This window comes from Acomys minous, assembly GCF_964271855.1.
Source record: "Acomys minous genome assembly, chromosome: 3".
In the NCBI taxonomy this organism is placed as follows: domain Eukaryota; kingdom Metazoa; phylum Chordata; class Mammalia; order Rodentia; family Muridae; genus Acomys; species Acomys minous.
Genome location: NC_140485.1, coordinates 26485454 through 26498761, shown reverse-complemented (window position 1 = coordinate 26498761; position 13308 = coordinate 26485454). Strand labels below are relative to the sequence as shown.

General features: G+C 52.7%; 1 protein-coding gene across 3 annotated transcripts in view; it reads right to left on the bottom strand.

Annotated features, from left to right (window-relative positions):
• Positions 1–371: 371 nt before the first annotated feature.
• The window catches only part of DUOX2 (dual oxidase 2), a 36593-nt gene continuing 23656 nt past the window's right edge, over positions 372–13308 (bottom strand). For all 3 annotated transcript variants that reach the window (XM_084776907.1, XM_084776905.1, XM_084776908.1), the window contains 20 exons: positions 13082–13219; positions 12715–12828; positions 12345–12547; positions 11800–11985; positions 10724–10949; positions 10548–10641; positions 8564–8751; positions 8033–8102; positions 7567–7650; positions 6387–6565; positions 5990–6220; positions 5822–5921; positions 5100–5149; positions 4721–4848; positions 4318–4471; positions 2781–3013; positions 2438–2596; positions 2058–2213; positions 1844–1972; positions 372–1588 (listed from right to left, as the gene is read on the bottom strand). In XM_084776907.1, the coding sequence (XP_084633033.1) occupies positions 1466–1588; positions 1844–1972; positions 2058–2213; positions 2438–2596; positions 2781–3013; positions 4318–4471; positions 4721–4848; positions 5100–5149; positions 5822–5921; positions 5990–6220; positions 6387–6565; positions 7567–7650; positions 8033–8102; positions 8564–8751; positions 10548–10641; positions 10724–10949; positions 11800–11985; positions 12345–12547; positions 12715–12828; positions 13082–13219 (2945 nt within the window). In that variant the 3' untranslated portion in view covers positions 372–1465. The remainder of the gene's footprint in view (positions 1589–1843; positions 1973–2057; positions 2214–2437; positions 2597–2780; positions 3014–4317; positions 4472–4720; positions 4849–5099; positions 5150–5821; positions 5922–5989; positions 6221–6386; positions 6566–7566; positions 7651–8032; positions 8103–8563; positions 8752–10547; positions 10642–10723; positions 10950–11799; positions 11986–12344; positions 12548–12714; positions 12829–13081; positions 13220–13308) is intronic.

Genomic DNA, 13308 nt, shown 5'->3' with positions numbered 1-13308 from the left:
CACTCAGGGAGGCAGAGGCAGGCAGATCGCTGTGAGTTCAAGGTCAGCCTGGTCTACGAAACGAGTCTAGGACAGCCAAGGTTAACCAGAGAAACCAACCAAACAACCAAAAAAACAAAAACAAAAACAAAAACAAAAAAAGAAGAAGAAGAAGAAGAAAGAAAGAAAGGAAGGAAGAAAGAAAGAAAGAAAAGAAAAAGGATCCTGGCTCAGGGATATAAAGTCAGCCTGAAACTTTCCTTGCTACAAATTCTACCAGCAAGGGAATATCATGGCCCAGCAATTCCACTCCTAGGTACATGTCATACCCAGAGAAATGAGTGCATTGTACCCACCAAAAGACAGACGCGCAGATGTCTATAGTAGCTTTATTGATAATCAGCCAAACCCAGAAACAACCAGTCATCTACCAGCACAGTGATTAAACAAACTGTGACACATCTCCACAGTGGCATAGTACTCAGCAGTAAGAGAAACAAACTACCAGCAGACACACTGCCATGAGTGAATCACAGATGCCCCTTGGTATGAGAAAGAGACCAGGATCAAAGGTGCATTCAGTGTGACCCAACCTGCAGTGACAGAAATCTCACTAGTGGTTGCTTTAAGGTGAGGGACACCCCCTGGGGAAACAGGAGTGTGGAAATGTTTTCTGTTCTGACCCAGGTGGTAGGTACTTTAAGATTTATACACTTTATTCAACTAGACCTCAACTGTGCATGTGGTACACCTTAGCTCTTTAGTACAATTCCAGGTGAAGAAGGAAAAGGCTCTTAATGGGTAGAGGTGACATCTGTGTATTGCGATTGGTGATCTGGGTCCCCTAGAGTAAGAGGCTTTCAGTGCCAAAATTGGGAAAGAGGAGCTGAAGGGTTTGGGGTGTCTTAATCCTGGAACCCACGGAATGCTCCCCAGGCTCACGGGAGGACCCACTGAACGGTCAAGACAGCAGACACTGCTGGGTGACATCAGGGACTCAGGGTTAGGAGGGCATCTGTTCTCTGTGGCCTTATGGCTTGTGGCCCTCTTGAAACAGGAAGGTGTGGGGGCTCGAAGCTGGGGTGGGGGTGGGGGTGGGGCGCGGAATCTGAGATGGACTCCGAGAAGATTCTCACTGTTTCCTTAAATGATTCCCTCAAGAAAAGTCGACATCAATACACCAATTTTGTGAAGGCCAAGAGGAGAAACAGAAACCTGTCAGAGGTGAACCACAGTGTACTCTTTCCGTCCGCAGTTGTAAGACACCACGGGGACTGTCCTCTCCTCACTTGACATCCCATAACCTACTATGACATGAAGCCGGTCGTAGAGAAGCCTTGTTTGCCTGCCCAGAACATGGGATATACAAGGCAACTGGGCGGTTGGGGGCACGGGTTCCAGTTCCCTGCTGTGGTTTCAGGTGACAGGAGTACTCAAGTCCACAGAGGGAGAGGAGCAGACTGGGTGGGAACCAAGGGGAGCAGGCTTAGAAGTTCTCGTAATGATGTACAAAGTGGGCCCGGTCCTGCCTGTTGATGAGCTGGCAGGCCTTCTCCACATTCTTGGTCATCCCTGGAGGACCACAGCTGAAGACGCCAACCTTTCGGACCTGTCCATGCAGAGAGAGACATGCTCCCTGGAGCCCTGAAATGCCTACTGCCCAGAGCGCTCGGCATCTCCAGCCTGACCACAATAATCAGAGATCTGCCCTGGACCCTGGGAAAGAGGTTGGGGAAGGGGGTGGCGATGATAAACCTGGGGTCAGAGTGCAAATTCTCTGCTCAGGATTGAGCTGCCTGGGGGCTTTAGGGCCGAGAGATGAGAAAATTAAATAGGGTCCTAGGGTGGCAGGGGATAGACCCACCTGTGGATGAACTTCCTGCAGAGAGTTGAAGAAGAGCTCAAAGGGAGGGCGACCAAAGTGGGTGACAGAGCGCAGGCCCGTGAACAAACTCCGGTTCAACACCTTCTGGAAGTGCCGCTCACAGATGTACTGGGGGAGTGAAACGGGCGAGGGAGGTCATTGCTAGGACCCTGACAGTGGCCCCACCTGCCCTGCCTGGCTGGCCCTGACCTACCAGCATGGTGGTCCTGAGGTCAAACTTCTCAGCCAGCTGGGTGATATAGATGTGCACAGACACCAGGTCCTGGAGGTCATTCTCCTCCACCTCCCGGATGATGTCAGCCAGCCACTCGAACTGCCGCTGAGTCCTCGTCACCCAGATGAAGTAGATCTGAGGACACACACCGGGGCTCAGGTCTGGTTCCCTACATTCTGAGATGCTAGGAAGTCTCAGACAGTCCATATAGAGGGATGATCTGGTCTTGGCTTCCAATGGACAGAGGCCAGCAGAGTTCCTCTGGCTACTCTCTTATCTGAACTGACCCTGTGATTGAAAGCCAGGAGTGCTCTACAGTCCACACATTTCCCACGCAGAGCGGGGAAAAGGATGCTCACCTTCTTACAGAGCATCTGGCTGCCCAAGGATGATTTGAAGACCAAGTCTTTAAGGATGGAGGCAAAGGGGGTGACTCCAATGCCCCCTCCTACCAGCACTGACACCTCAAACTTATGCCATTCCTGGTGGCCCTCTCCAAAAGGTCCATCGAGGTACAGCTGCCAAGAGAGAGAGAAATGAGATGAGCCTGGCCGGCCGTGCCACAACTCTGAGGCCAGAAACAAGGAAGACCAACAGAAGTAAGGGACACAGCACCTCAGCAGCCTCTCAGACTAGCTTTACCAGGACTGGGGCATTTTGTGTCAGGGCAGAGGGAGGAGGGACATTCCCAGAGATGGGCACCTTTGGGTATTTGGCACAAGTGCCAACCCCTGGGGGTGAGTAGATCTCCCTGAGGCGAGTAGTCCAGGGTCCCACAGCTCGGATGTGCAGGCTGAGTGTGTCTTCATGGGGCGCGGAGGTCAGCGTGAAAGGGTGGTACTCATTGGTCCCAAGATCCAGGCATGCGATCCGCACCCACTGCCCTGATTTGTACGCAAAAGTCTGAGGCCGCTGGAACTGCAAGTAGGTCACTCCTTGGGGCGGGGGGGGGGGGGGGGGGTGGGTGGGGGGGTGAGGGGGAGGTAGAGAAGAGCTTGGATCAGAAACTGTACCTGAGGACTGACATTTGTCTGTTCTTCCTACACTGCTGAGGCCCACAGGGTCTCACCCAGTCACATGGTCTAGGCATATGGTACCCTGGTGCTAAGAATAGTTAAGTCTCCTCTGTGTCCTGGGTAACATAAAAGTTGGACATCTCTGACCCAATCCAGTGTCTCTCCTCTCTCCTCCTTCATCCGACAGAGGGTGAGGGCTTGGAGCCCTGCCAGAATAACAGCCTACAGGGTGAAGGCTCTTCAGATCCCCAGAGGCTTATCAAACCTTTCCCACTTTGGGGGTGACTTTCATGATAGGGACAGATCTACACCCTTACAAGCAACACATTGTGTTACTGAACCTTAGTTGGGCATTGTTTGTTGCCTGACCACAGCTGGGCCTCAGGCTTCCTTATGTTTGTTGGGAAAGGAGGTTAACAAGTTTAGGAGAATATGGGGAGCTAATTTAAACTTTATCCTTAAGTAATCTTAACTGAAATAAAATGGACATGAACTTAGATTCTTTGCAATGTGAATTCTGGAGGTCAGACGACCTTATGATACCTAAATCACACACACACACACACACACACACACACACACACACACACACACACACACACAAACACACGCCACCACCATAGTGATGCAAATCTCCACAATAGCCAATCCAGACTCAACAGCAACCTGGCTGCCAGGGCTATTTGCCTCTCTCTGCTGCGAACCAGGCTATGCACTGAAAGTCTTCCTCATCCTGGAACTTGTCCGCATCATCTTTACCAGCCTCTTCCCATCCTTGCTTCCCACTGTCTGTCTGCAGGCCCTTTTTCTTTTTTAAAGATTAGTTTTATTTTCTGTTATGTGTATACATGTTTGTCTGTGTGTAGCTACACGCACATGTGAGTGCAGGTGTCCATGAAAGACAGAAGAGGACACTGTATTCCCTGTAGCTGAGCTGGTTGTGAACTGCCTACCTACATGGCTGCTGGGAACTGGTCTCAGGTCCTTTGACAGAGCAGAAAGTGTTCTCAACTGCTGCTGCACTAATCTCCCTAGCCACTTGCTTGTAAGTCTCCTGAGGAACTAAGCCAAGCCTTTCTTGGCATGCTATTTTTATCAGTGAATCTTCCGGGTTCAGGGGTCCTCAGGAGGATGTCAGAGATAGGGGTGGAGAAACCTGACAGGCTCCCACCGTGCCTGAGGAGCTGCCTGGTCCTCCCTGCCTGGGCCAGACCAGGCCTTACCTGAAGGCAGCAGCTCAGCCTTCACCACGCTGATCTCCACCTTCTTCCGGCTCAGGCTCACCAGCTTGTCCCCTCCGTAGATAATTGCTGGGACCAGGAAGTAGATATGGAAACTGGGCAATTGGATGAGGGCATAGCTGCCATGGATGATGAGCTGGAAACAGGACCAGTTAGTATAGCACCAGCAGGCAGGCCTTGCATTGCTCCCCTTGTCAAGCATGGCCCTCGCAGGCACTGGGTCTGGTCTTGGTAGATGGGCTGGCATAGACCCCAGCGTGGGGGTCTCAGATCTCAGGATTATAGTCCTTGGGTCTAATTCTCCCTTTTCCCTCCTTTACCCCTCCTCCTTTCTATCCCAAATGTCCCCCTCCAAGGTCCAACCCTGCCCAGAGAAGGTCCTCACCAGGGCATAAAGCACAACATAGAGGTGATGGGTGAGCCAGAAGCCCCGGAAACTGTGGCGGCGGAAGTGGTGGGAGGCGAAGACGTACATGATGGCCAGGACCAGGAGCAGGAGTACTCCTGTCATACCTGGGGGCAGTAGGTCAGGGTTAGTGGGGATCCTCAGAACCTCATCCTGAGCAGAAAATACAACAGGACGTCTCCCCACACCCATTGCTCCCAGCTTCTGCTTCATCCTTCAGGACTCCAGAATGGCGCATCTTCTGGGGCCTATGGCTATTACAGACCAGTGTGTATTCAGGAAGAGGAGACAAAGGAGGAGGTTACTCGGTTGGAATGCTCAGATGCTATGCACAGCCCCGCCCCCTGCCGCTTCCTACCTGGAACTGTCTCAAAGAACCACCAGTAGTACTTTGGGGGAAGCTTGGACCTGTGGGGGGCGGGGGAAGAGGTCAAAGCACAGTGAGCATCTGGATGGAGATGAAGGGGGTTTGCCGCCACCACACCACAGCCTGACGCTGCCCCTGACTCCTGAGGTGACTAGGTCTTCACCAAGACGGTGAGGAGTCCTTCCAAGGAACACGGTGCGGTATCCATGGTCACGGTTCTACCCTCTGCACTCGCTTCTCCTGCTGTCCCATCTTTCATTCCTTTCCTGCAGCCAATCCTTGCATCCTATGAGATGAGTGAGGGCGGGGACTTGCGCTCTGTGCACAGGCAACACCGAGTGCATAGCAAAAGCGTTGAACAAGTGCACGTAGCTGGAGCAGCCGTGCTCCCTGGCACTTGAATGAAACACCCAGCACAGGGTGTATAAATATTTGCCCAGTGAGTGGATATCAAGCTGAGATAGTGAACTGTGTGTCAGATACATATGAGAAAGAGACTCTGGTGTCATTTCCTAAGGTCTTTTCCTGGTCAGTCACGGACAGCTTCCTTCCTGGAGAGAAATCAGACTCCTGTCAGCTGTCAGCTTCCCTATGAGGGATAGCTTTGAGCCTTCGTGCCCAGAAGAGCCATGCTTCTATGATCATCTATTTCTTTTCTATTATACTCTTAGGCCCACCCAGAGGACCCTAGGGGTACCTTCCCCTGAACTGACCCGTCATTCACAAAGACGTTAGGGAAGACGCAGGCCAGTAGGCTGAGGGGACTGACCGAGAAGATGTATATGTTGACCGCATGCCCAGCACTGTGCAGAACTGAGAGAGACATCATGTCAGAGATATTAGCAGGGACCAATTCTACTCCCATCCCAGGTGCCACATACCAGCCAGGACAACTGCAGCCATAGCAACCCAGCGGTGGAAGTCCACGGCGGCATCGAAGGGAATGTAGCGGTTGAGGAAAGTCTCCCGCAAGAAGGTGATGAGGTTGCGGCACATGGTGAGCAGGAGGTAGGAGAACATGAAGGAGATGCTGGCCGCCGTGCCCCTGGACAGGATGATGCCCACGTAGGTGGTTTCTTCGATGTCCGTGGGTGGTGAGGCAAAGGCATAGTCTGGGACCAGAGTTGAGGCATATCAGTATTGGACATAAGACAGGGCTCTGAGCCTGGGCTCTGACATCCAGACCCCGAGGACCAGGAAGGGCAGCCAGAGGACTCTTCACTCCCCACTGAGGTATGACATGTTCCCTGCCCACTGCCCACAACCTGGCACTCTTACAGTAGGCACGGTCGGCAAACAGGCCCACGCAGATGGCTGAGAAGATTATAACACACATGATGTGGCGCTTGTAGTTCTCCACAAACCGCTTGAACTGCGTTAGCTTCTGGGCCAGGAAGCCCCGCTGTATTTTCTCCTTCAGTGCCTCCGTGTACAGCCGGGGAGAGGGCCCCACTACCCTGAGCAGTGACAGAGAGGGCACTGGTGAGTGAGGGGTTCCTTGGCCTTCCCTCAGTGACACCCGTGAATGAAGATCTGATAACTATGAAGGATGGCTCGCAACAGTAGGACGAAGACAAACAGCTCTGCTTCCCCAGCCCTTTACTCCCGTTCTTTTGTTTGTTTGTTTGTGGGTTTTTTGTTTTGTTTTGTTTTTTTCTAGACAAGATTTCTCTGTGTAGCCTTGGCTGTCCTAGACTCGCTTTGTAGGCCAGGCTGGCCTGGAACTCACAGTGATCCACCTGCCTCCGCTTCCCGAGTGCTGGGATTAAAGGCGTGCGCCACCACGCCCGGCTCCCATTCTTCCTTGTTCCAGACACCTCCTTTTCTCTCTCTCTCCTCCTCCCCGACTCTCTCGTTCTGCACCCCCATCCCTCGCTCTCTACACTGGCCACTTCTGTACCCAAGGCAGCGGAATCCAGGACACCTCCTACTGCTGTGGTGCAGCTGCCTTGAGTTAGACATCTTGCCTGAAGATGAGTTTAGAGGTTGAGTGAAGAAGAAGTCACTTGACAGTCCAGCCCTCTAGTAGAGGTCGCTGAGGTAAGGTCAACGTTGAGGTAAGGTCAACGCTGAGGTAAGGTCAACGCTGAGGTAAGGTCAATGCTGAGGTAGGGTCAACGCTGAGGTAAGGTCAATGCTGAGGTAGGGTCAACGCTGAGGTAAGGTCAATGCTGAGGTAAGGTCAATGCTGAGGTAAGGTCAAGGAGCCCCTTCCTCACCAGTGCCCTGACCCTCCTGCTACAGGGCACTGGGCCCCCATCCCTGATGGCACACCCTGCAGAAAATGCATCGGGTTTCTGGCCCAGAAGCTACAGCAGTTCAAGTGTTTCATGGAGAACTACCAGTGCCACATCATGTGTATCGAGCGGAAGGAGACTGGAAGTGGCGCCCCAGGGTTCAGAGACCCTGAGGCTTCTTTCCAAGATACCTTGTACTCAGGAATCTAGAAAACACTCACCTTTTGCCAAACCTCTTCTTTAGGCCAGCACTTTCTAGCTGTGGGGTTTCTGAGTTAGGGAGCGCCGGTTCCTGGGGGCAGGAGCTGAGAAATAAAACAACAACCACAATGCAAAAACTGGAACCTGTTTTCTTTTGATTGTTGCAGCCAGGAGAAGAACTGCCAGGTTGATGTGGTTTAGGAATGGAGTTCAGGGAGGGACCCTAAGGGAAAGACCAGGTAAGGACAAAGCAGGAAATGAGTAGCTAAGATCTGCTGGTCTCTGTCGTAGGATGACATAGGCCCTACAACGGTAGGGAGAGAGCCAAGCTCTTGAACAGCACAGGCTGCAGGAAGCAGCTGGCATCTGGGCTGACCCTTTTGATGAGGGCAAATATCCTGATCAGTGGCTGATCAGCTAGCTCTACTTCCTTTCTTTGCTTCTCTATGTGGTTCTAGCCAAGGAGACCACCCTGTCCTCACACACCGCTTCCCAGGAGTCCGGGTGATGAAAGAGACTCTGCAGCTGTTGCCTTGCTTAAAGATGTCCCCAGCACCTGGAAATGAGAACAGGAGCCTGGATTGGCTTCTCTGGGAAGGCAGAGGGTAGGGTGGGTGACTGTCTGGATATCTGGCTTCAGCCCCCCTATTTCCTCACTGTAGACACCGAGTACCTTCCGGACACAGGGAGGTCAGTGTGGTAACTTTGTGCAAGGAGAAAGGGGCCACCCTCTGGAAGATAGAACTCTACAAGTCCTTTGTGAAAAGAAAGCAAGGCCCCCTTCTCTGGCTAGATATACCCACGGCCTGTCCCTTGTCCTCAGTGAGCAACTTTGTTCAATATACAAATTGTTCCTGACTATCCATGCTGAGCTCAATACTAAACACCAAGGTGCTGAGCTGAGTACTAAACACCAAGGACCTAAAGGAAAGAAAATAAGACCTGGGTTGTGTCTACCAGAAACTCTGAAGACTCATCCTCTTCCTGACTCTGAGTGTTTCATTCACACTCACACACCTCCAGCTCCACCTTTGACACAGAGCTGCGTGAATCGGAGATCGCTGTCGTGGTCCCGCAGCATGAAATGGAAGTCCTCCCAGGTCAGCTCCTCCTTGTCCTGGAAGCCAGACTCCCGGAACATGGACTCCACCACCTCAGCCAGCTGGGCCTTGGACAGGCAGTTGTTGGAGATCTCAATGAAGGACCTAGGGGAGGACAGAGACAGAGTAGCTATTGTCCAGCAAGGTCAGGCTTGGGCAGCTGTCTAGATTTACCGAATGTGGTTAAGCAGTAACCCGGGGAAATGGCGATGGGAGGTTGCCATTCAGCCTGAAGGTGAGGTGATGGCTGTGGCCTCAAAGGACCTTGACTTGCTTAGAAAAGGCAACCCCACCCCTCAAAGAAATGAGAACAGCTACAAATGGGAAAGAATAACATTTGCTGCCGAGATGGGTCCAGGATACACCGTGACCCTCTCTTATGATGGGCTCGCTGCTGACTCCTCTGTTGAAGTTCGCCCACACCCATCCGCCTCCGAGATTTCACTTTTGCCATCTGAAGAGACGCTCCTACGCCTGCTGCTACCGTGGGGGAGGGGAGTAGCTACCACGGCAGCTGCCTCCTTAGGCCAGTACCCGAGGGCATGTGGTGTGTACCCCTCAGGCCCAAATCTGACGGCACCCGCAGCAATGGATGCAGTGGCAACTCTTCTTAGGTTGTGCTTTGGGACAAAACCAAACCTCTAAAGAGGAAGAGGAAGAGGAGGAAGAGGAGGGGGCAGAGGAGGAGAGGAAGGAAGGAGGAAGAGGAGGAGGAAGAGATGGTGGTAGGTGGAGCATGTGGACTGGGCACAAGGCAAACTGGTCTATAGAGCTAGAGTAAGGTGAAGATGTGTCCAAACCCCCCAAAAAAATCTCAATCCTGAGACTGGAGTAAGGATCAAACATCCCCCCGTTCTGTGCCTGCGTGCCCCACATAGTGTGTAGTCTCACAACGCCTTCCTCCGTAACCCTCATTCTCGAGGTAGACGTAGTCACATAGCCTAGTGCCTGGGATTCCTCTCTATGCAAATAAAGCATCCACAGTGCCTCAGCCCCGGACAGTGACGTGCATCTACTCTGGAGATCCCTTCCCACTCCCCAAGGTTCATATAGACCTTGCTGAGCCAAATAAAGTGCACAATAGCTGTTTCACCACTATCGTCTGGGAGGGATGTAACACTAAGGCCTTTGGAGAACAGCTCCTCTCCCCATCCTCCCTCTCCCCACCCCCAGGGAAGAGGTGGAGGGCAGGACCACAATGGTGGTGTGTGTTGGGTTGGGCTTGTCAGGAAAAGGGAAGGTTAAAAACAATGGGAAGATGATTTAAAGGGATAGACACTCTAAAAGAACCTAGGCCTCCACGCTCTGCTTACTCTTGCTTATTTCATTTGTCTTTTCAAGTGAGCTATGTACCAAATGACTACATGTTTTATTGTGGTTTGTTTTCTCGAGACAGGGTCTCTCTGTGTAGCCTTGGCTGTCCTGGAATCGCTTTGTAGACCAGGCTGGCCTCGAACTCACAGAGATCCTTTAGCCTCTGCCTCTCGAGTGCTGAGATCGCAGGGGTGTGCCACTGCGCCTGCATGTTAATTTCAGCATGGAAAAAGCAGATTTAAGAATAAACAAAGAGTTAGGCCTTGCAGTGTTAGAGGGGGCTTACTGCTAAGGCTCTGTCCTTGGGGATGAGAAGTGATGGGTGCTCACAGTTAGTCTTTATTGGCATTTTAAAGCCAGGGTAATGTTTCTAGCAGTTTTAGACAGTGAAGATATGGGCCCTGTTAAAGGCAGGGACCTGCCTAGGTGACCTTTTGAATTTGGATGTCCTGAGAATGCAGGATGCAAGTATGTAGCACTCAACGTGAACGGCCACTCAGCCCCCCTTGCCTGCCCTGCTCTGACCCTAATTGCTTTTCTGTTTAAAACATCAGGAAATTTCAGGGTTGGAAAGGCCCAGCCTGTACCGCATCATGGTGAAGAATTCATCCTTGGAGAGGAAGCCGTTTGCATCCAGGTCATACATGGTAAACATCAGGCGGGACTTATCCTCTGGAGAACCTGAGAGAGACAGGGGATACAGGCCACCTCACTGCCATCAAACTCATGGTTCCCCAGACACTCCGCTAACCCCTACCCCTACCTTTCATGAAGACCACCAGGATGTCCAGGAACTCCCGGAAGGACAGGTAGCCATTGCCATCCTTGTCGGCCAGAGAAAACATGGACTCCACAAACATATCCTGGGGCTTGAGGCCCAGGGAGTCGGCAAACTCAGCTCTGCTCAGCTCACAGGTCAGGGCCTCGTGCACTTGCTGGGAAGAGTCCAGAGGCAGAGTCCCTGCATCTGCCTGGCTGATGTCCAGCACCTGTACTTGGGCAGCCATGGAGAGAGAGAGAAGGTGGAAAGGTTTGGGATGGAAGCACTTCAGTGTGCTTTATATCCCCTACCCCCTAGTGTGCAGTTCAGAAAACCCACGGATGCGCAGACATGCTGAGTTGAGCTTCTCCTGTAGTAGGGGTCAACCGGATCTCTACAAGCTTTCTGCTTCTCCCCAAACCCAAGCACCATCCATTAAGGAGAACGAAGACAGAAGGAGCCTATACTGGAGGCAGCAGATGTTGGCTCTAACGTGTCAAGCAGTAAAGGGCTGAGTTCATGCTAATTCAGATAGCCCTGCCGTGTGCCTAGAATCTGAACCCTGCACAGGGACAGAGAATTTAGAGCCAACATGTCACCCCACCGTTCGTTGTAAGTCCGGAATGTACCAAGCACTCAGGCTGAGCGCTGTCCACAGAACAGCGTTTTTTTCAGACTCAAGGCTACACCAACATCACCTAGAGGACTTGTTAAGGTGAAGCTTTCTGGGGCTCAGTCACAGAACTCCTCATTCAGTCTGTTTGGGGGAGAATCCTAAGAATCAACATTTGCAATAAGTTTCCAAGTGAGTTGACACTGCTGGCCCAGAGGGACCATTTGAGAATCCATCATGTAGATGATCTCACTGGCTCCTCTCAGCACTGCAGGGCTCACAGTTTTAGTCACTGCTCTTTGGCGACGAAGTGGGAGATAGACAAGAACACATGACCTGCCTAAGATTCTAACCAAGGCTGCGGGGTCTCTAGCCCACGGTGTGACATCTTAGTCCACCCTCATGAGGAGCCCGTCCAGCCTGGGTGCGCCCCACCACCCCCTGTGCCAGGTATAAGTCATGGCACCTGAGCAAAAAGGTGTCTGAAGAAGATCTCCAAGATCCCTGCCCGCTTCTGCTTGGTCACGGCTTTCCGGAATAGCTCCCTCTCCCCCATCTCAGCCATGTGGAGGCCTGGAGCCCCGCAGATGCAGAGGTCTTGCAGCAGCTGCACAAAAGCATCCCGCTCCTCTTCAGAGTTAAACAGCAGCACCTGTGTCAGAGAAGAGGCACCCCCATCACACCTGTGTCAGAGAAGAGGTGGGGCCCCCCCGCCCATCATGCCTAGATCTGGCTCTTCTGATCCATCCCTGCTTCAAAGGACCTCAGGATGAGGGAAGAAAATAAGTCTCTTCCCTGACCGTCTAGGCTATGGCCAGAGAGTGACCTGGGGGTGGGGGTGGGGGTGGGTGGGGTCAAGGGAGTCTGGAAGCTCCTGAAAGGAATGCGCTTGTCCATCATTAGCCTTCACAGGTGATCTCTGTGGCTGGGGACACGGAGCCGAGATGACTCACTTATGAGAGGGGATAGGTATGACAGCAGGGCCACCAAGGGGGGCAGGATGAGCCGTACCAGGTCGTACTCCTTGCGGATCTTGAGCATCAGGGTGCGGCGTCCGCGGTTGCTGGACAGGATGAAGCTGACCTGCTGTGGAGACTGTAGCTGGATGGTGCGGAGCACAGTGAGCCGTTTGTCAAGGACCTGCAGACGCCTGTCTGGGAGCAGCTGGAGGGTGACAGGATAGCTCTTCTCCTTGGGGCCTGGCCACTCCATCGCTGAGGAAAAGGCAGTTGTGCATGGTGGCTCAGAAGGAGCCCGTGTCCTTCTGATCTGAGCCTGTAGTTCTACTGAGCCTGGCTTCCATCCCACTCTGTAACACGGCTCTTTTTTTTCTCGGGCCTCAGATCCCTTTCCCCCCTCCTGTGCCTAAGCTTCATCTCACCTGGTACCCCATTGCTGGCTGGCTCCTTCTTCAGACTCTCTTTGCCTTTCTTTAGTAGCTTGGTGCGCTCTCGGTTCCGGAAATGAGCCACCACCCCAGCAACAACCAGACTCACTGAAGCAGACCAGAAGAGACCAGTGAAAGGGAAAAAGAACCTTTTTCTTACAGCTTTGGGGGTGGGGGAGGGGGCGCTTCCAGGACTATTCCGCGACTACCCAAGGTTCCCTGCGCCTAGCTCAGGCTATGCAAAGGAGCAGCCCCTGCCAACCAGCAAGTGGCAGGGACAGTGGTGGTGGGGGGGGGGGGGAAGGGCAAGACTGGGCCAGTCTGTGAAGAGGAGGAGGAGGCCTTAAGGTAAAGCTCTTACCTAATGGAAAGCAGCAGAGAGCCACGATGAGGATGCCATAGCCAGCACCGCTGCCCTCAAAGTAATCAATCACGGTAAGTGGCACGCACTCAGGTAAGCCTTCCGTGGTGAGTTGCTGAGGCTGTGGGCAGGGCGAGCCTGAAGGAAGGACAAGGCACAGAAGTCTGAGGCCAGACTTGGGTTCGAAGCCTCTTCCCCTCTCTGAGGAAGGACTAAATATCTTCTCC